The sequence below is a fragment of the Hippoglossus stenolepis genome, chromosome 11 (assembly GCF_022539355.2).
Source record: "Hippoglossus stenolepis isolate QCI-W04-F060 chromosome 11, HSTE1.2, whole genome shotgun sequence".
Classification (NCBI taxonomy): Eukaryota; Metazoa; Chordata; class Actinopteri; order Pleuronectiformes; family Pleuronectidae; genus Hippoglossus; species Hippoglossus stenolepis.
The window spans coordinates 5,141,353-5,164,933 of record NC_061493.1 but is presented as its reverse complement, the minus strand read 5'-3'; the positions used below and the strand labels follow the sequence as shown (position 1 = coordinate 5,164,933).

At 41.6% G+C, this 23,581-nt stretch overlaps 1 protein-coding gene across 1 annotated transcript in view; it reads left to right on the top strand.

The window, feature by feature from the left end:
- Positions 1–2,199: 2,199 nt before the first annotated feature.
- The window catches only part of zswim5 (zinc finger, SWIM-type containing 5), a 63,460-nt gene continuing 42,078 nt past the window's right edge, over positions 2,200–23,581 (top strand). Inside the window, exon 1 of the mRNA XM_035170165.2 lies at positions 2,200–2,857. Coding sequence (XP_035026056.1) covers positions 2,335–2,857 — 523 coding nt within the window. The 5' untranslated portion in view covers positions 2,200–2,334. The remainder of the gene's footprint in view (positions 2,858–23,581) is intronic.

The following is a 23,581-nucleotide window of genomic DNA, read 5'->3' as shown; positions in this document are numbered from 1 at the left end:
ATTGTGTTGGTTAGTGATGTGTAAAATCCTCCACCTACCAACAATTTAATGACTCTCTCTCTCTCTCTCTCTAAACTCTATGCTGGCTCTGTCTGCTCAGCCATAGCAAGTCAAACAGACATATAGCCACAGAGACAGGAAATGGAAAGATTTGACTTTTAAAATAAAAGTCCTGCTATTACTTACTCATTCATTCCAACAGAGCAACGACTGCTGAATATTTTACACATTAAGTATGAGGTGTATATTTTTGTATTTGAATATATTTAATCTTAAATGTGAATAAAAGACATTACTAAATAGAAACAGTTAACAAAGAATGGGAGCACTGTTTGTCTTGAAACACCTTTTATCCGCTGGCATACCAAATGCTCCGTGACTCACTTCAAGTCTAATTAATCATTGATACTATTTACTTCATGCTCCAAACAGGCTGTGAGAAGACAATGGTAGTGGTGCCACATGAAGATGGGTCCAGCAGGGGAAGGAACAGCAGAGCAGGCCCACGCTACAACAGTAGATAAATATAGCTGCAGCCGTGGAGACTGCTGACTTTTCACAACGCAAAACATTATCTTCAGGTCCAGAACAATACCACACCCACATTCAAACTGGGTATGGCATTGTTGAGTTATGTGTTAGGTTTATATTGTCAAGTGTGACAAGAAGTTGAGATTGTATGTAATCAATGAGCAGCGAAACCGGATTGTTGTCACAGTCGATTAAGATGAATGAAATGATTTATCGGAAATAGCTTTGTTGAATCTAGGTTCGTGACCTATAGTAGCTGGTTCATGTTCTGACAGTAATCATCTGATCAGTTGGTGTTGGAAAAATGTTTTTTAAAAAAAGAGGGTGTGACAAATTCAAGGTCTAAGCTATTTTAAAAATGTATTAACAGTCACTATGATCCGAGAACTTCCTTGAATACCTCTTTTACTCAAAATTAGCAGAAAGGCTAATTTTGATGTAATTAAAATGGTTTCCCCCCCAGTGCATCATGTGAGACGTCACTAACACAACAAAAACTGAGGCACTGTCTCATCTCGCTGTCATAACAAATAGCACGTTCACTTGTGTTCACTCCTGAATAGATCTGGAAAGAGATGGGAATGTCATTATTTTGGCATTTAGTCTTGTTTTACTTACTTTTTGTTCTAAAAAGTGAAAATTATATCTAAATTATATCACAACTAGAGTTGCATTTATTTCGTTTATTAAGTAAGTTGTCATTCAATTAAGTGGTGTCGCCATGTATATGGCCTGTAGTATAGGTAGAATTTGAAAAACATCATAAAAGCTACTCTTTGCTCTGGGACAGCTCTTGTCTGTGCAGTCTATTCTGCTTAAAATCCTGTACTATAAAACCACAGGGAGTCCAGTCCAATCTAAGGGCTGCCGGGCTCCTGTACTGGATCGCTAAGCAACACTGTTCAGCGTGGCCAGCTCGCTTTATCCTGGAATTCATTCAGATTGATTACAACTAAACTGATGAATCATTTAGTCCAGTCACAGAAACACAATCAACAGCTATTGTGGACTTTGGGACTTGGGTTTTGGTCTTTTATATAAACAAAAAAAGGGTATTAAAGATGACACTTTTGGGTCTGCAAAGATGCTTTGACTTTTTATAGGATATAACGATTAATCGATTGCAGATCATCAACATTAACAAAAATCGTTAGTTTTAAACATAAATTTGATCCATGAGCCAATTACACAACTTGTATCAATATATTAAACATTTGCAAACACAGCCTTGAATATAGTAGCCTTTTTCTATTTATATTGTTGTAGTATGTCTATTTTTATTTTTGGGATTCTAAATTCTATTTCTATTTGTATTTTTATTTCTTACTACATCTTATTTTATCTTATCTAATCTTCACATAACCATCCTTTAAGCATTCATAATTTTGATATTATAGGTTATATATGAAAAAGTCGCATTAATTTTCACTTAACAATCTTGTAACAAATGATTTAATAAATTGATTGCAATAATGAAATTGCAACTTTCACATATTTTGGTAAAGAGAGTCTATAGATCTAAATGAAATACAACATCTCATGTGAAAACCATTCCGACTGAAATATGTTGTTGTTTTGATGTTTATTCAAAAAGCTCGATAAACTCGTAATAACGAGTTTTATTTTGAAGTCTCAATCGGAAGTCTTGATTATTAGTTTGACACAGGCTGACTGTGTGTGTGTGCGTGCGTGTGTGTGTGTCTGTGTTCGCGTGTGTGTGCTTGTGTGTGTGTGTGTGTGTGTCTTCCTGCTGCTGCTCGCTGTCCGCTCACCGTCCGCCTGCTCAGTGTTGATCGGCTCGCCATGGCGGAAGGACGCAGAGAACAGCCGCCTCATCCCCTCTTCTCCATACCGCCGGCCAGCAAGCGACCCTGCCTGCGCCCTGCACCGCGGGGTCCCGGGCCGGGGCCCGGCCACGGCATGCCCAGCTCCCGGTATCGTTCCCCGGAGTCCCTGCTGGACTGCGCCGCGAAGGCAGTAGCGGAGAAGTGGGCCTTCGAGAGAGTTGAGGAGCGCTTCGAGCGGATCCCGGAGCCCGTCCAGCGCCGCATCGTCTACTGGTCTTTTCCCCGCAACGAAAAGGAGATATGCATGTACTCGTCGTTTCAGTGCCGAGTGGCCGGCGAGGAGGGTCCGGTGGCGGCTACCGGCGGCGCTGGGAGTGCCGGCTCCGGAGCTACGACCGCCGCTGCTGGTGGAGGATCCACCGCCGGTACGACAGCTACCGCGGGGGCAGCCGGAGCGGTGGGAACCGGAGACGGACTGCCATTCCGCCGCGGTATCCGGCTGCTGGAGACCGGCTGTGTGGAAAACGTTTTACAAGTCGGTAAGTGGAATATTTTACTGTAACTGAGGCGAAGCTGTGGGTTTATTCAGCACAAACACCACGGACTGTCCCCGAGTGTCACCGCCGGGGCTGCTGGATCTATTCGGGGGATGATTGATGGAAGTTTTCCCTGCTATCGTGGAAAGTATGTAAAGCGTCGGTTTTCGGCGCAAATGAAGCTACGCTCGCTTCCCTGTGGCTTTTTTTTATTTTAGTTTAACTTAAGTGGAGACATTTGTTGTCGAATTGCGAGTTTTATTTTTCTCTCCAACCCCCGGTCTGGCTGAAACGGGAAGCGGAGATGAGGTTGTTAGCTTAGCCGCGACCAGATGCTGTTTAAAAATTAAAGGGCTTCTTCCCATTGTGGCTCCGGAGCCCTGCCGCCGGCTCCTGCGTCTCTCCCCGGTGTTACCTTCGACTCGCTCGCTTTATAATTTGGGCTCTGTTTTTTTTTTTGAAACACAAGAAGCCATGTTTCGCGCACCACCAGCCCCGTTTCCCCGGAGCTCCGCGGCCGGGGCTGGCTGGAGCTGCGCGCCCGGCACCGGAGGAGGAGGAGGTGGGCTGTGACAGACGCGGATTCAAAAGAGCCAGCGTTGTAGCGTCCGGGCTTTATTTGTGTTTATGCGGAGGAAAAGTCGTTTTTTTTCCTCGGCTCCCGGTCGGTTGACGGAGGCTTAAGCAGGAGACAAAGGCGGTTATTGGGTCTCTTATTATGATTAATCCAACGTTAATCCGAGAGGAAAAATCCCCCCACAGTTTTTTTTTTTTGTTTATTTGCTTGCTCGGACCGGACAAAGAGCGCAGTTCCTACAAACACACGCCCGGGACTGTTTGATGTGGGGTTTTTTTTAAATTTTTAAAGTGAATCACATATAAGCTGTGTATAAATCTCTGGGTGTTTGTCCGCAGCCTCTCAACACAAAAGGCTTCCAGTCGAAAATGATCGATAAGCGTCTCGCATTTCCAGCGCTGCAGAGACACACGCACACACACAGAGAGAGAGGCTGTTTCCAAACAAAGGGCCATTCCGCAAAGCTCCCCCTGCCATTCACTCTCATTAGTTTCATCCCCTGCGCTCCACACAGTCACCAAATGAGCCCAGGCACCAGGGAAATTGATGAGATGAAACCGATGGATAGTTTAAAAGAAGACAAAAAAAAAAAAACCCCGGCCTTTTATGGCTACTGGCAGTATTTTTCTGCGGCCATATGGTGCGAGAGCCACTGGAGCTTGTCTGGGGGGTTTCATGTTGCTCCAGTGTATGAGACACAGAAGGGGGGGGTGTCGACTGCTGCTGCTCTGACTGCTCTATGTAATTGCATCTCATAAATGCTCATCGATTCCTCCCCCATGTACCTCGAATGAAATGTGAGACATGTGATTATGAGAGTGAAATCTGTTGATAAAGTTTTTTTTATTTTGAGCGGAGGGAGTTGGTATGCGAAGGAGAAGAAGTTTAAAAAGTCCAACATGCTGAGGTTGTTTTGTTGCCGACTGCCACACGGCCTTGCATTTGCAAAGTTGGCAAATGGTTGACTAGAAGTTGAGGTTGTGTGTTAATTAATATTTAAGATGAAGGATTGGATGGAATTAATTGATCGTGACCTATGGTGGCTGGTTCACATGTTGACTTTAATCATCTGATCAATGGTTTAAAAAAGTGGGTTTGAATTAAAAAAATTCAAAGTCTGAGCTATTCTATGAATGTACTCCGTGTCACTCTGATCGATGAACTAACCAAAAGTTTCCCATCTTGGTGGTAAACTCCTTTAATGAAGTATGGAAGCAAGAACAACGATAGCTTTTTTAACTCAAGACAGAATACTACATGCTTTTTCATCATTAAGTGAGACCTTTGTTGTTTGGCTGGTGGGAGGTTGTAAATAGAGGAGGGAGTTGATATGCAAGAACAAGAAGTTTAAAAAGTCAAATATGCCTTGACTCTTTTGTTTCCTGTCCACTGCCACAAGGCCTTTTACATTTGCACAGTATGCAAAGGGTTGCTTGAAGGGTGCTTGAAGAAATCAGCAGAGGTGAACTGCTTCTGCCACTGCAACGAAAACATGTGAACTTAATACTCCTACATAGGTGGAATCAGATTAGTAGATCCAGGGAATTAATCTGTTAATGCTGCTGTGTGCATCTACAGAGCTTCATTTAAAAATAGCTGTAAAGTCAGCAGAACCACCACTTGTATACTTGGTGATTTTGGACGCTATATCCAGTGGTTTCAGTTCAAATATAAATGGTACGGACATTTAAAAAAGGTATACATTTGTGAGCAAACTCCTCTGGTTACAACACTCCCCCCCCCACCCCCCAAGGTCAGTCATAGCAGGCAGGGCACATGGTCCTGTTTATCTGTCAACAAAACACAGGACGGGCCACATAGCTGTGTGACACCAGGAAAAGATTTGGCTTGACTTTGTGGACCATGGGAACTAGTTTACTTTGCAAGGTTTACTGACTGGCTTATCAGGGGAACAATTGTTTTTTTCTTTCTTCTTTCGTTCGTCCTTTCTTTCTTTCTTTTCAGAGCTGGCTTTAGATAGGTTGAGCAACCAAGCGCGGCGCTTATACACAATGCACTCATTACGGATCGTGTTCCACACCTGTAAATTACAGTCTTAAGATTGCTTTCACCTGACATGGCATAATATAATCACCACTTAAAATAGTGGCAGTGCTTGTTCTTAAGAAAGGGGGATGGACGTGCCTCATGTACTCTGTAATAGGAACTTGCCAGGGAGCGATTAGGAATGAGACCGGGCTGCGTGCTGACACATGCACGGTGATGCATAGTTTAAAATATGGCATCTCTGGGAGTCGCAGTCTGAAAATCTGGTGTTAAACTTTTGAACCTTGTGGTAACCTTATTAAGTTAGGCCTGCAAACAGCTTTTCTTTTGCTGGATTTATATAATTTAGGACAGAGTCGTGGTCAATCTGCTTTAGGCTGCATCCACGCTACTTCGTTTTTGTTTGAAAATAGCATTTTTTAAATAAAGCGATCTCTGTCACTCACACACACTGGGAATGTGCGTGCTAATGGTGGCTAACTGGTAGCCAAGGCTAATGCTGGCTGTTTTCTTTTGGAAGGAGCAGCACAGGCTACGTCATGACTGAAAAGACCCAATCAACGAGCAGTTGTCTGCGTCTTCGTCATCGTTTCATAACATCTCTGTTTTATTAGGTCTTAAACTCCGGAGTAGTGTGGATGCCAGGTGTATCTGTTGCAGAGCTGATGCGTTTCAGGCTACTACCAAAATGGTAGTATTGTGGATGTAGCCTCAGTGTCAAGTTGAGTTGTGTTGGCTGAGTTGTTATTCAGCTCTGGTTTGTGTTTGCGACTTTTAAGGGATTTAAAACCACGGTTTCCCCTGGTATTCTTAAGGTTTACAGATCGGACTTAATGAGAAATCAAAATTACACAACCATGATGCAAGAAAGAGCCAGAAACACAGAAGACACTGAAGCGATTAGATCACGAGCTAGGCTATCATAAGATGTCATTTTTTTTATTATTCCTCACAGCTATCACAAGCCCAGCAGGCGCTCCTCTTCCTGTAAAACTCATCTTTAGACTTGTTTTTGTCCCACTTGGTCGGTGTTGCCTTGAGGCTGATCTGGAATTGCTCTTGTTTTTTCAGGTAATTACTAATGGGATCGGGTGGTGGTGGTGATGGGGGGAGAGTGTGATCTGCTTTTCTACTCTGCAGCGCTCGGTAAATTCAGAGTCCGGGTCACGGAAAGTTTAAGACCCGACTATAGGGTGTGTGGAAGGAGGGGGACAACTGTTGCCTTCTGTCGCCACAATGGAGGAAAAAAGGTTTAAGCAAGACAAAATCAAATTTGTAAGGTCATATCATATGTACAGGACAAAATGGTATAGACACACGATACGGTCTCTCTCGACACAGCTTTTTGGTATTGGGTAATAATGAATTGATTTATGAGAAGATATTAATTTGATTACAAATGTATAATATTTACCATCGAGGACGTCTATGTGTGTTAGCAGTTCAAAAAGGAATAGAGGACTTATTGTCCCTCAGACGGCCTCCACCCATGTACATTACCAGTAAAGGCCCCTAGTAACGGTAACATGGAGGAACGGAAGGGACGTGAGCTCATCAGCAACCCGTCTGCCCATGTGTTCATAATAATCTACTCCTCGCTCCGAGTCATAATTAGAATAATCAAAGCTAAGCGTGCTTGTATTTGTAACCCCCCACCCCACCCTTCTCGAACACGCCACATACACACACACGTGTGCCCACTTTGCCAGAGCCTTATGAAGTCCTCAGAGAGTGGGAGGAAGGGATATAAGAGGAGGGAGGGAAGAGGGGTGTTGGGGGTGTTGGGGGTTCTTTAGCTTTGAGTCAAGCTTTGGGATTATTGGGTCATGCTTTGTTACCCAGCTGTAGAAAAACCCCTTGTTCACAGAAAGAGGTGTGTATGTGTGTGTGTGGGAGGGATCTGCGTGTATGTGTGTGTACGTCCTCCGTCTCCACGACGTTACATAAAGCTGTAATGGGTCCCCGACGTCTCTTGAAGCACCAGTGACAAAGCGAGGCAGCAAAGTTGAACGGGATTAAACTGTATGGGAGAGTCGGGCAGTGGGCGGAAAACACACACTTCTGTGATGCTTCTTTACTGCGAACGTCTCAGGTCCTGAAATTAGTCCTTTAGTCAGAGGCACTTCTCTGCACTGGGGGAAATATGTCTTGTGTATCGAAAAACTGCCAAGTACCAAATGTAGAATGTTAAAAGTGTATATTAATATTAAAAGGTGTCGCATCCGGCAATTTCATGCAGCGCCCATTGTGTAATTCCACAATAGATTTAACACAATGTTAGCGAAAATGATTTCCCTTGTAAATGATTGGGCAAGAAGCAGGCAATCATTTGGAAGAGCTCAACCAATTCATTTGATTTAATATGTACTCTATAGGGTCGCAGCTAGCGAATATTTCATTATTGATTAGTCTCATTAATGCATGAATCATTTAGTGTAAGAATGTGGGAGGGGAGATCATGTGTGTTTTTTTTGGATGTATGTGTGTGTGTGTGTGTGTCTGGAGGCGTTGGTGGCTGGTCTTACCAGGATATCCTCACATGTAATTTCCTGGCAGAATGGCTGGGGGGGGGGGTTCCTTGTTGTGGAAAAACTTGTGAGCCTCTGGTGTAAATCCACTCATCAGTTGCTCAAGAGCGTTACGATAAAAGACAGAAGGTGGTGGTGAGCTCATCCCCCCCCGCTTGCTTCACCTCCCAGCTTTTCTTCTCTCAGGGCTGAGTACACCGCTCAGTTCTCATCTCTTGACGCTCTCCTGCTCTTACATCTACTTTGTCATCTTTGTTTTGCTTTCTCTCATTCCTTTTATCTGCTTTTCACTCATTCACGTATCTCTTTACGTAGCTCCATGTCTGTTATTTATGTTTCAACCTCTTTTATGCTCTTCACACGCATTCCCCCTTTATGACTGTAGCATACATCAGTCAAAGATGACTCGCACTTAAATCATTTTCTGTCTGTACGCTCCTGCATAGTAAAGGGCTGTTACTCGGCCAAAGAGAGATCTTAGAGTTTTTTTTCTTCTTTACTTTCCTGCTGCCCCTTCGTCATTTCGACTGCAGCCGGCTGAGGAAGTGTGAGTGGTTTTGACGAGAGGAACGAGTGGGGAAGATGGAAAGAGTCAGTCATTGATACTGAGTGGGAAAGAGGTCAGAAAGCAGTGCTCTTAGGGTGAGCCTCTGTGCTGTTACCACACCGATAGGATGTTGTCTCATGTTCTTCTGAGAAACTAAATGCCACACGTCAGACCTCCATATGAGTTGGCTGATTATACTGTATATGAATGTTATTGCTCTTTGGTCCAATCGTTAGTCAGGGAACTTGAAAAAAAATCTGAAGTTTGTTATCATTCTCCAAATTGGCTGTTGCTGTCAAATAGATTTGGATTTAAAGCATCTCTATTGGTAGAGGATGAAACTGCTGTGTATAATCTGAAATATGTCACTTACAGTAATGGACATACAGTGAACACAGTGAAGCATTTAGCAACCAAAAGGTCCGATATTTCCCCAAGGAGCAAATGACCATGAACGTTGTTTTGTCAGATGGACAGAAACAACCGAAAGAATGAATGTTGAAATTTCTCTGTATCTGCAGGATGTGTACTTTTTGCTATCTCATTAACCAACAACTTAAATCAAGTGGCCAAAAAGGTTATTAAAGCCACCTTAAAATGTACTTTTAGTACTTTTGCTTCAAGTCTCATTTTATTTATACAAATTTCCTAATTATATTTTTCTATAAGGGCTGTGCTATATGACCAATATCTCATTCACAGAGGTAATTTCCTATTCAGAGAACGATAAATGAATTTGCTACCCCTTCTCAGGAAATAATATTTGAATCAGACATATTAATGGTGTTGTGATCTATGACTATGACTTCTTTTCTCCGTAACTTTTCTATGGTAAAAGCTATAAACATACCTGCATGTAATTGTTTGACCTTGGTGGAGATTTGCACCCAGCCATTAATGTTTAGTACATTTTACATTATCTTTTATCCTGTTAATTTAAATGAATGTAATTTGGATCTTTGCCTTCTTGTTTTTGTTTCAAACCACATTTCTAACTTGGTTTAGTGAAGTGCTCGAGGAAAAAGCTGTTATGACTTATATGCACATCATTGCTTTCATGTAAAGAAATGGTACATTGTCAACTTGTAAGTGCTTTAACCTTCACTTCCGAGGTATAGCTAAAGCATTTTATGTCTATTGGTTCTTGTATATCTATTTGTCTATGTATATTCACAGCAGAATCCATTCTGAGACACAACTTTAGCCACTTAGCGCACACACGCATTCATACACACACACAAAGTCCATCCCCAGCCCTTCCCCAGCACACAGCACAGACAGACAATATTTAATCAGTGTAATTAATTCCACGCCCGACACACTTGAAAAGAGAAAATCGGTAAAACAAATCGTCCCCACACTCTTATTAGCTCTTGGAGAGGCTCGTGAAAGATGAGGCCATTAGGAAGATGCTCTGTTGTTGTATTCATCAAGAGGAGAGGCACCTGTTCACATGCATGTGAGAGAGCGCGCGCGTGACGACTGATTATAATAAAATCGTTAATCAGAGGTGGTTGTTCGAGTGTTTCCCCCACCAGATAGCGACCATCTCTATGTTACATTTGCATGTTGGGAGAGGAAGAGGAATCTTCTTTTTCAGTCTTGTTTCTTATGCTTGTGTCCAGTGATGGTGATGTGACCTTCCTTTGATTTGCGCTGATTCTGATATACTTTGTGTGCCAAGCTGCTCAAGCTGTTTTCACGTGATCTGCCATCAAGACACTTCATCAAAACCAGCAAGAAAGAACAGAAAATTATCAGTTGTACCCTAACAGCAGCAAAGAATGCATCAGTATCAACACTGTAGAAAGTAGAAACCACTAATTACAAAACATTTACACAATAATGTACAATTAGCCTTCTCAAGACTCACTTTTTTATAGAAATAACATAATGTTCTTTTTCTCAAACCCTTATTTTCGTTGTATCCTTCAGCATCTCCAGCATTTATTTCATTTCACTCTTTGTCCTCATATGCGTTCTGTCTAAACCTTGTCTCAGGTGTTTGAGTGACATTTTTGCTGTGATTTCCAGCCAGGCCACTTCCACTCTGGGCTTGTTTGCGAAAATAAAAATGGCATCCTTTGCTGTTGATGCTGTTTGCTCAGTGCCATCCCTCAACAAAATAAAAAGAGAGTAAACACCCCTTCTTTTAACAACTCCAACCCTGTTTCCTTCCCTATCCTGTGTGTGTTGGTTTGTGTGCCCCCCCCCACTACCACCTTTAGTGCTTTTACCTTGGGCGGTGGGTGTTCGGTTATCAGCAGAGATCAATGGTGGCCTTGTCCTTTTTAGCTTTTGAAGCTGACAACCGGCTGTATTCAGTTATTACACTGTTCCACACCTGTCTTTTATTGGCCTGTGTGTGTATTTTCCATGGAACACATTTGGCCCCGTCTGTGTCTCTGGGAGAGGCAGGACTTAAAAGAGAAGACCGAGGCCTGCACACTGAACTATCGTGGCCTTGTTTGGTTGTGATTGCTTAACAAATGTTGGGGATAAAGCACAGAAATGGACAGACATAGAGAGGAAGTGGGTATTTTAAATGCAAAACAGACACAAATCAAACTCTGTCAGCCTCGTCAGTGTCAGGGCTCTTTGATAGAGAGGAAATACTATATTTTCCAGACTACTTCTTCATGTAAAATGATCTCCTAACCCACATGAGATTAAATGACGTATTTTCATACAAATAAAAGCAATGCCTGGGGTGTGGAACATGGCAGGAGGGGAAATCCAGGATGACTTAAATGGGGGAGGAAAGCAGTGACAGGTAGCATTGTTCAAAAAAAGAAAAAAAGAAAACCTCTTGGGGGTAGACCTAGAATTTGTAAACGATGGGATTCATGAGGTGAATTTGGACATGCACCAACCAAAGCCTAACTAGTCATGCCAAAGATGAAGTAATTGTCTTGAACCTGAGGAAGTTAAAGCCTAAGTCTTTGCCAAAAGCACAATTTTATACCCAGACGAAAAACATTTAAGCTTCCTTCATTTTATTGACCCTCCCCAAACCTGTTTCCTTCCCCTTTTTTCAAATTGGTGAAAAAACAGCATCCTTATTCTGCTAATCTCTGTAGAGCTATTGATTACTTGATGGTTGGATAAAACTCATTCAAGAATAACTCACATTCAAGGTGTGCGTCTTCTATTCTCCTCCCTTCTATTAGCTGCAGGCGATTTTGGCGGCGCCTTCAAACTTAAAGGGATAGTTCCTTTTTTGACATGCGGTTCCTGCAGTGATATCTCTATTGGGTTGCAGCTTTTCAGATAAAAATGTACTGCAGAATATTGGACCAGCTAGAAGAAATTACATTACCTATATAATTAGTTAAATTGAATGTACAGATTAGTACAGGATTACCCTTTTTATAAAGATCATACTCTAACATACTTTTTCCATACCTCGTTTGCTGTATTTATCTTAGAAATATGTTTTGCCATGTTGCTAAGGTAAGCTGAGAACATGGACTAGTATTTGAAGAAGGTTTTGGAAATATACAAACTGAGAAGACTGGTGCCACTCACAGGCCTTTATGATAAATATAAAGCTAAAGCCCAACAAAACCTAAAGACTGGAAACAAGGCTGTGTCCAAAGTCCACTCAGTACCAGAAACGTTAATTAGAAACAAGCAGAGTTGCTGGCAGGCATACTTTTTAAACTTGTGCTGAACTAGCTGTTTCCCATATTTTTTTTGTTTTTATGCTTAGCTAACTGGCTGCTGGTTCATATTAGCCGATGAGAGTGGTATTCGTCTTATCATTCAGCAAGAAAGTGAATAAATATATTTTACCAAATGCTTAATTATTCCATGAAGAATATGCTCAGCGTAATCCAATAGAGTGCTGTGAGTCTTCCAGAGTGTCTTAACTGCCTACCTGTCTTAACTGCCCCCGATTCTTGCTGCACTCTGCCTAAATTTAATAGATCTGAAAACATCAAGTTGGCGTAATGTAAAAAAACGTCTATCTATAGATCTATAAGGGTATACCAAAAATGTGCTGCTGCTCCCACTGCTTCAGAAGCCACAGCCTTTGTCAATGGGAACAGCAAGCCACGAGAATGACAGAAATGATGGATACGGATGATATCAACATTGCTTGCAGAGACAATAGCCTGCTGCCCCCAAAAATGTGCAGTAAATGACAAGAATAATACAAACAGGAAACATCAGATCCTTTATGAGACAGAACACTCCAGTTTTGTTGTAATCTATGCACATTTTTTAGCTTGACTTGCTACACCACAGGTTTGATCTCTTTTTTTTTTTTTTTCTGCTGTGCACACTTCCTGTCTTTCTTGTGTGCTAAGAGAGCAGTCAAAGATCAGATACAGAGACTAGAGCATAGCATTGAAAAGATCAGGGATTCTCAGAGCCAATTAGATTAAATTTGACCTTTTAACACTGCACAGCGTTGTCTGCAGTGGGAACTTAGTTTGATCTGTGTGACAAATACCAGTAGAACCAGTTTGGGGGTACTGTACTGTGAAGGCTGTGACCTTGTACACATTGCAGTCGTACTTGGCATGAAACCATAACACGGTGTATGGCAGCAAATTGAAAGCAGCCACTTTAAAAAACCTCAAAGTAATGTGATCATCTTTCCTAGATCTACATCTGTGGCATCTTGAACATGGTGCTATACTCAGTGTCACTTCGAATTGAAATTCCTCTTCTTTCTGTTCCCATAATGCCCTGCTTTGTGTTAGCCAGTCCTGCCCGTTTCTTGATCTCGATGCTGATGATTTCCATTGTTCCTTTGAATGCAGTGAATTTGCTGCATTAGTGTGTTGCCCATCTCAACTTGAAATGACCAGTCGTAGATCACAGAGATCACAGACAGATAGTCATCGCTCCTTATTTCCCCCCCTCACTCTTCTCTTTGAGTCGACACATGGTTGTGTATTACAGTGAGTGCCTGTATCCTACGTGCCTCCCTCATCTCTGCAGCACTCAAAGGCCCTCACAATAACAGCGCTATTATTGCCAACAAGACAGACAAGGGCCCATAGGAGTCCATTGTGTGTGAAATATCCATTATGGTTGGATTAGAAACTATTTCCATACATTTGGTCGACTTTGATCTCAGGAAATGAGAGTCAACAACCGTGCTGCGTGTCCTTTTCTGTTCTGCACATGTGCAACTCAGTTTTGTCATGGCCATCTCTTCATAGCTGTCTCATGGTCCTTTCAAATGAAAACCAGTCATTTTTCCCTACCTGCATTCCTGGCTTTAACAGTTAATTTGTAATTTGTCAGCGCTGACTTATTCAAGTGATTGGACCGTTGCTGATTCCGAAGGTTTGTCGGTCCCTGGTCATTCTGTTCTTTTTGTCGTTCTCTTTCTCTCCTATCAATCCCTTTCCCCAAATGTGTGGATGAGGCTTTAAAGGAAGCACTTAGTGCGAAAAGTACGAATAATTATATCACTTAGCAACCAAGTCCCCTATTATGGTGATTCACACTGTCAGTGTGCATTAGCAAATGGAGCAGGGCCTCCTGTGTGGCTGAAGTATTCTGAGTCGTTCACTGTGTGAATCTGAAATGTGACCTGCCCCCATAGGTTCAAAAAAATCTCAACCACTCCCATGTCGCTTTTCCTCAAGTATTCAGGTCCACTTTATCTCTACAGCATTGTTTACAGCTGCTAATGTTCAATAAAGGTTCAAAATGAGGCAAGAAAATGTAACAAATGTAAATATGAAGGTCTTTTGGGAATAGGTTTGAGAATGCTTTCAGTTAATTTTCATAGTATTTCTAAAAATATAATCAAAAAGCATCTTTGTTGTTTTAACAATTGCATGCTAATGCATATTCAACCAATATAGAGACTTGGAAATTGGATCAACAGCATATCAGTGACACAACTAACAGACAGTAACATCTGGCTTTTGTCTGCAATGTGAATGGATCGTCATTCACTCTGGGATCAAATGACTGCACCAGGAGACAGGTTTTTTTCAGCTCCAGCTCCGATTGGCAGTGATTGAAACATGTCACCAAGGTGAACACACTAATTTCTTCTCAGAAAGGAAAACTCCCCTACTGGTAATGGGATAGGGGCCAATCGCCTTTTTAGCGGATTTACCGAAAAATGAATCACTGATGTATTTCCAGAAATCAACATGAGGCTATCATGACTTGAGGTTTTGTACTTGTCATGCTACGTTCCCCTCAGTGTGACTCACCTATCTGTCCAGTAAGAGGCTGGTGGGTCACGCAGCTCTATTGGATGGCCTCTTCCTCTATAAACAAGCCAGGCGACCAACTGGTTGGACAGATCCATCATCCTATCAGACTGAAGAGAGGAAGATGGCTCCTCAGCACTTGTTAATTCCTCGGCATGTTGACATGAATCACCTCCCTGTACCTTTTCTGGACATTATTTCCCTCAACGCCCCCCTTCTTTCTTTGCTTCTCTGCCTGCCTGCCTCTCTCCTTCTCTTCTTTTTCTCTCTCTCCCTGCTTGCTATTAACAGCACTCTGTGTGGGTTTCTTTAGTGGAAAACCTGCTATGGCCCATTAGGCTGCAGTCTCACCAACAAATGAATGTTAAGATGACTGCAGAGAGGAGGAGGAGGAGGAGGAGGACAGGAGGCGAGGATGATAAAGGGCCAGGGCAGGGATGGGATGGGTGACAAAACAGATGAAGGAAGGGGACAGAAGAGAGGGAGACGGGGGTGTGAAGGAAAAGGGGAAAAGGGGGAGTGAGAGAAGGTGTGAAGCAAGGAAGAGGGGAAGTACATAACGAACCTGTCACCTCTGGCTCTCCCATCCCCCCCTTTACACACACACTCACAGTCACAGAAAAAGCCAAAGAGGAGGGTGGGACCTCATTAGGCTCTCAGCAGTCCATCACACACAGGGAGAGAGAGAGAGAGGGAGAGAGACTACCACTGTGCACTGTGGCGGGGGGAAGGGGGTTGCCCTGAGAAAAGAAGAGAGCAGAGGAAGGAATGAAATTGAATTGATAGGAGCAGTCAAGTGCAGTCACACACACACACACACACACACACACACACACACACACACACACACACACACACACACACACACACACACACACACACACACACACACTCCTCTCTATGCAACATGATTAATGTGGTCAACAGCCGTGAGGATAAGTCTGGTCAAGACCTCTCACCCTCTTACATGCATGCACACACACAAATGTTGGCCTCCTCCACTTTAAGTGTCTCTGTGGCCTTTTCTGGCTCGTCTGTTCACACACCCTCCTCACCCCAACCAGCATGCTGTACTCTCACTGCACCCAAACAAAGATGGAGGAGACAGACAGACGCAGTGGACTTTTCTCCCGGTCTTTGTCCAGTTTTATTACACTGTTAAAAGCCTGGTATCCATTCAGTGTCAATTCTAAAGGTCTATTAAGCTACTGGACACGGCAGGTGTAGATTTCTCTGTTTTAATTAAAAAGTTATAATGCTCACTTGAGGAGAAACATTTTATTTTATTAATAGACATTGTGAAATTAATGTCAACGTAGATGAACTTGTCAATGAAATAATGAATTTAAAGTATTTGTCAAGTAAGTTCAGGGGTAGGTTTTGGGTCATTCATAAGGTTGTATTACTTCACTGTACACAATAAGAAGAGATACATTAAAGTAATGTGTCCACCACAACTGTGGCTACAACTAATAATATATAGAACAATCTACTTACTAACCATCTGCTTCATAAAATATAAGATAACAGTGAAAAATGCCCTTTAAAATTACCCAGAATGCAAATTGAACTATTTAAATGTCTTATTTTCTCCAGCCAAGATCAACAAAGTAAAAGTAAAATCAGTTTACTCTCACACAAAACAAAGAAAATCAGCAGGGACCAGTAAGTTCTTGTCACATTTGCTTTTTTTTTTATTGCCGATTGATTTTCTGTGGATTATCATCTAAATTAAATCGCTTACTTGTTTCAGCTTCACTCACAGTTGACGTCATACATTCAGGAGGTTTGTTAATGCTTCAGTTGAGAAGACAATGAATGCACATCTAGCTCACTGTTGTTTTCTGAAAGCAACTTTTTAGCAAAGTAAATTTACTGTCAAAATTTCCATCCACAAGCAGTTTAGGTATTTGTGGTAGTATTTTTTCTTTCACAATTTGGGCTCTACTTGATTGCCATTTAGGATAATATGATTACAGCAAGGTTTCCAGATGGGAATAGAGCCTTGGAAATATCATGTGATGGAATCGGAGCTGCATGTAGACATCCTCTTATCACAAAATTACTAGTTTTAGTTCTTATGGAACACAGACAAGGAAAAACTCAACTTTCCTCTTCAGGTCAGGAATAGTTTACGAGACTGAACACAACATTTTGGTACATACACATGGCATATGAAACTATTTTGACTTGTTGCTTCGAAGAATAATCAGCAGATGATTGGTGACGGTCCAGTTGAAACACCAACCAGGTCTTTGTAAAATTACACCTTAAAAAATTACTGTCATGTTAAAATGTCAAATTGATAAAAGAAAAAGAAAACTGAGATAAAACCTACAGATGCATTCAGGTCTCATTGTTAAGGGCACAACATTTATTTAACAGAATTTCCTATTCTTGACAGTGCCCTAACCAAAAGTCTGTTCCTGAACTCTGCTGCATGCTGAGCAGACAGACACACACATTAGATAGACGGCTTCACAGCTGTAAATATATTTTTACAGATAACGTAATGAGCAAATGGATCCTGGCTAAAAACCTGTCTCGCTAATGCAGCTGTTTGAGACATTACCTATGTTCGATGGCCTCAATACGCTTGAACCCAAACCACTTAAACTGTCAATTTAGATGAGGCCAGTAAACTGTCCATCACTGGAAGCACATAATAGGTTACTAAATGTCCACTTTAAGGCTGTGAATTATTCCCTACTTACTTTGCTGTGTGTGTGTGTGTGTATTTATGGGCGTGTGTGTGGGGGGGGGGCGTATGTGTGTCAGTGAATACAGGTTTTCTAGTTGTCACGGTGTATTAGGATTAGATACCTTCTCCACTGTCTTACACCAGGGAAGCATCGCACTATGTGTGTTCAGGGGTCCACGTTGCAGTTTAGTCCCTGGGGGTCTTGCTGTGTCCTGTAAAACCAGCGGTCCCCAATGTGTATGTGTGTAATTTCTGTGAGTGTTTCCAAAATTCATTTTTTATTCTGAAAATCAAGAATTAAGTGTACCTCCATTTACCTGCAGTAAAATTACGTTTACATTTATTTCTTTGACCTTTTCTTGATCGGCATTGATTAGTTTGTTAATTAGGTTGAATGGAATGCAAAGGATAATGCAACAATCTTATCAGAAATTTTCATACCCCTTCTCTAACTTTCTGTTCCTCCCTCAAACACACAAAAGCCTGATCTGTGTATTCTTTTCTTTTTGGATTTTAAAGTCAAATTTTCACCTAATTAAATTTTGCCTCAAAAAGGGGAGCTTGTGGCACACTAAGCACTTTTTCTGCCATGACAGCAGAAAGGAAATCTTTGTGTGTGTACATATACTGTGTGTGTGTGTCTGTGTGTGCGTAAAGCAGTGTTCAAAGTGTTGTGAGTTATCAGTGGGATGAAACACCACTGCTGCAACAATGGGATTAAAGCTGTGCTTATGAAAGAAGCAATTAAACGCTATCTTATCTCATCTGCTTCTAACACCAAAAAGCACTTAAATATTTTTCAAGTTTTTCTCCTCCTCCACTACTGCGGAGAAATCTGTAGGTTCCCAGTATTGCTGATTGGTTAATGCTCAAACTGTCCTTCCATCAGTACAGTCAGCTAAACCTGTCAAACATACATATCCAACTAGGTTTTTGTATTTATAAAAAAACAATCCATTTACTTTCTGATATTGATGATAATTACAGCATTTTCACATTTTAAAAAAGTTTATTTTGGAGTTGAGGCAATGTGATTTTTAGTATCGATATATCTGTCAGTTGTTTTCGATATGAATGTCCCAATATAGTAAAAAAAATGCCTGTTACATCTAAAGTTGCATCTTCAAATGTCTACTTTTCGTGTGACTGACATTCCAAAACCCAATGATATACAGTTTACAGTGATGTAAGCAATTTTTGGAATTAAATAGAAAAGGGTATCTTGGTCCCGTCCATGCTGTTTCATTGACAGGTGAATGCTAGCAAAACCACAGTAAGCAGACCAAAGATAAGAGACCCAATGATATCAGCTTAGATTGTTTTTCTCTTCATGTTAATTGCTTCGTTGACTGCTCCTGCTGGTATGACATTGTTCAGAGTCATTATATTCTGATGGCAATGTCACAAATGAGCTGATTTAAACCTGTATTTTGTCATCAACACCCATGAACATCCACTCTCGACCCTGTTCATGCCCACCTCTCCTCCTCTTTGCCTTCTCTCTTGTTGAATTGAGGTAACAATCTTTTAATATGTCCAAGACTTAATCATCTTTCCTGTCTTCATTCCGAGTGGTTAATAGGAGAATAAAGACGCATAAAAGAAAAGTGAAAAGATTTAGCCGTGGGGGAGAATGGCCGTGTGATTGCAGAGGGTTTGTCTGGATAATTCTCTCTGATTGGCGTCCTTGTGTCCTGTCTCAGCCTCAGTGTCAGAGCTGCTACATAGCCTCTACCTGGCCTCTTTGTCCTTTGTGTTATCCCTCCCTCCTTCCTTTCTTTCCTTCCTCTGTCCATCAAGGCCAAAAACTGACTTTTTCCTTGTGTTGCAGTGCGTCATTTGGTGATTGTTTTTTTTTTGACTGGGCCACTGTTTCTTGTGATTTATGGTTTAAGATTAGGATTAACAATGATAAAAACCTTTGGTAAAGCAATAGATGTTTGAAATTCAGTGAAACTCGTCATAGGTGGTTATAAAGAGAATTTTCCTTCCAACTGATTGTGTTGATGGAGCCAACTCAATGCACGGAGGCTGCCTGCATACAGCACCTGATTGCAGCCTGTTTTCAGCAGGAGCCTTTTTGCAGTTGGAACGTATCCCAGAGCCGTGCAGATTGAGTTTCACTGACCTGACCCGGCTGCTCTGCAGCTGATGAGCTTTTGGTGAAAGACATTAAATCCAATTTTGAATCCAGCTGTTTCGTCTTTTCAACCTTTTTAGAGAAGTGCTTTGTTGATTGATTAAGGTAGTATTTGATTAGTATTTTCCCCTTTTTTTTTTAAGTTTACAAATATATGTCACTGTGTGATTATATATTCATGCATCACTAACAAGTTGCATTATTTACAGATCATCGTCAAAAACAACAGCTGAGAGTAGTCAAAATGTTCTAAAGCCTAAACCTACAGATATGTGGACATGAGAGCAGTGGAACTAGCTGAATGCAACATTTGATATGTTAATATAGCTAATCTCTCACCAAACAGTTACTTTTTACACACCCAGCAGTTACAGAGCAACATTAGCATTCATTAGAAATCTTGATGTGGCCACTGGATGGATTTAAATCCAGTATGCACTCCCTTTTTCTTACAATAGTAAGACTGCTGACCAGAAAACCAAAATAAGCTAAAAACACTGCGAGGCTGCAGAGTTTGGTGAAAATATTCTTTGTGCTTTGTTGCTATTTGCTGCTACTTAAGCATAATCTTCATTTCATACATTGTTAATATGGAAATATTATTTTGCAAGTTGAAAGGTATATTTTCAGTTATTTTATCATCTATCATAACCAGGATCCATTACAGCGTGCAGTGGCTGTGCGAGATGCAGCGAGCAGGCTGGATTTTGGGGTCATGACAGAAAACAGCAGAGACCCCACAGTAACAGATGCCTGTTGATATACATAACTATCAGCTGCTTCACTTGTGGCTGCCAGGCGTCAAGATATCCGCCCATACACTCGCACACCACATCGACAAACACACACACATACACACAACCCTGTGGATTTAGTACAGTCTCAATTTTGTCCCCATATAGACTAAACCAACAATATTTAACTACACACACACATACCCTTGCCCTCCTACCCAGATTGTATACACTAACTGACCCTGGCCTACACCCCTAGGGGGGTTCCCATGCTATTTAACCACTGCTTTTGTTGCAGGGGTCTATAGCCGAGTCTGGCACACCTTTTAACTTACAAAGACCATTTCATTTGGAAGCCAATGGTTACTGAGGCCTTGGGGCACTCAGTGTGTGTGTGTGTGTGTGTGTGTCATGGTGGGAAAACTAAAAGGCTGTGATCAGACCCTCCTCAATTGTCCAGTTCCTGCTCTTTTCTTTCCTTTTTTCACCTCGTCTCCACCGTCAAAGCATCCTTCAAGTTGTGCTTTTGCAGTGTCCAGTGTTTCTTCCTCAAAGCCAATGTTTTACTGTTGCCTGAAGAATTACGGGAATCGACAAATGAAACCCAAAGCAGCCCACTGTGGCTTTTCAAAGTGAGGTTGCTATGCATGCTACTCAGTGGAGGCTCCATTTGTCTGACTCAGTATTTTGAGTCTCCGAATTACCAACCATTTATACGTTTTTAGTATGTTGCCAGGTGACTGATTCAACCAGCTCAGTACACGGCAGCAGAGTGGTAGCTGACTGGTGAGGAGCAGGGTTGGAAGAATGCTTTTGATATCACACACACCACAAAGCCAGCAAAGAGTCATTTTTCCAAAAGCCAAGAAAAGGCCACGCAGGGCCTGCCAGGAACCGGCTCAAAATGCTGCCGGCTCTCAGTGAAAATCAGTCACTTTATTATCACAGGAAGCTGCATTTCCCATGGCAACAAGAAACAGAGATGAACCCTGTGACATCTTTTGAAATATGGAGGGGCAGCACTCCTGGTCATTCAGGGCAAACAATAAAGGCTGATGCTGGAAGAATCTCGTCTGTTTTTCTTTTAAATCAAAACAATGAACTCAGGACATTTACATACACTTAAATAATTTGACTGTAATCAGATTAAGGCAACAATCTGACTGTGGGAACTCTAATATAAAGGCCTTGGTTGGATTAGTTCCTAAGCTCATGATCTTCATTTACATAACCTGATTAAGACACCTAGATTTTTTCTTACTAATTAACAATTACTCATGTCTTTCCAGGGGGCATGTTGAATAACGCAAAAACTATTAGTTGATCAATCAGTCTTATAAATAATGTAAAATTAAATGGCAATAATTATATTAGAAGTCAATTAAACCTTTAAAGTAACTCACCTGGGGCCTGCACTTTTTTGACATGATTAATTTAATTGGAAATGTTATGAGGTAAAATAGTTTAGAAAAGTATAAGTTGGCGGCACAACTTACTATCTGACAAAAAAAAATCAATAGTTCATTTATTAATATATACCTGAATGGTGTCAAGTCTAAAGAAATATCATACACCTCTCTCAACTCTTTGTGTTGGTTTTATAGCCCTGCAACTTGGTTGTTTTGGTTTAGGATACATCCATACTACTACTTAGTTTGAAAATGGTGTTTTCAAACTAAAAAGATCTCTGTCCACACAAGCATTATTGCTCTGTATTGGTTTTAATCCCCTGCCATACAGACACACCTGAAAACACATCAGCTGTTAGGAGCTCTAAAACCTCTGAGTAGTGTGGGCGCCAGGCGTATCCGGAGCAGAGTTGATGCGTTTTCAAATGAAAACGTAGTAGTGTTGATGTAGCGTCAGCCTCACTGCTCTCATCGGCAGCAGCCAGCTGTTTTTTCACTGGAACATTTCCAATAAACCAGGACCAAAAAGCTAAATGTGATGGCTAGAGCAGGTGAGGTGTGAGATCATATTTGTGTAATAATTGTCCAGACTGATATAATAGACATGAATATTTTCTTCCATGTGTCTTTGTAGTCATCTCTCCTGCTTTGCTCCCTGCGGTACTGTGTCATGGCTGTCTGCTAACTTGAGGGGGAGTTTCCCCCATTCGTCTGGCTCTTCTCCCTCAGGTCCTCACACTGAAAGGACCTCTTCTTTTGTCATAAATTTAGTCTGTGTGTGTGTGTGTGTGCAAGGACAGGCTACTGTGACATTTCTATTGAGTTCAAAGCAGAGAGAGGGAGTGTTTATGACACTAGAAAGCAACTGTAAGATCTGAGTGTCTGAATCGGTTGACTCTTTCTCACACACACACACACAAAGCTGAACCTGCCCAACCCCGCAGCTTGAAAACTTAGAGCTTCTCTTTGTGGTCTATGTTGCTGCTACTGCTCTGAGTGGTGTTTCATTCCTTGCTAATGATCACCACATTGACTTCCTATAATAGAAACACAGTCAATGGGGGTTTCCTTTTTCTATAAGAGATACATCAGAAGACATTTAAGCTGCAAAGAGGGCTTACACACACACACGCACACGCACGCACGCACGCACGCACGACGAAGCACACACACACATACACACACTGTAAGTACTGGTCAGGTGTTTGTTCCCTGTGGGGTTCACTTGAGACCAGGATGTTTTTGTGTCAAAGGAAAGATATTTTCATTCATACATGAGCTGGTGTATGAGACGCACAAGCGTGGTCAGCCATCGCATGAGTGTATTTGTGTTAGTGTGTGAATCTTCTTTGATGAATATATAAAAAAGGAAAACGTCCACCCCATCATCACCATATCATTCTTCTAATATCCAAAGTCCAAGCCAAGGACTTACTCTCACCATCCTTTCCTCCGTTTTACACGCTTTGATATCTCTAAACATGAGGCCTGTGGGTTTGCTTGGGTCAGTCTGTCACTGGCATCTTTCACTGATCAGCCTGCTGTGCACATAAGAAGTGCATGAGTGTGCACGGCATGCCCTCCACTCCTGTCTGTGTGTCATAGTCAAGTCATCTGTACTTATTTTTTCCAATCTGTGCATGAATATTGGTAATTGTGTATGAAAATAAAAAATAGACGAGAATGAAAATTAAATGAGCCTGTCAGTTGTGTAAGGACCTGAATATGAAGTCTCCTTGTCAATTTAAAGTAACAGAACAATCAAATAAAGGTCTGAGGTGCCAACAAATGGGGTTAAGAAGGGACATGGAGGAGATTGTCTTCAGCTCTCTGTGTTGTGGGCATGTTGCTGCAGAGTACCTGTGAGATGATGAAATATACTGTAGGAATACC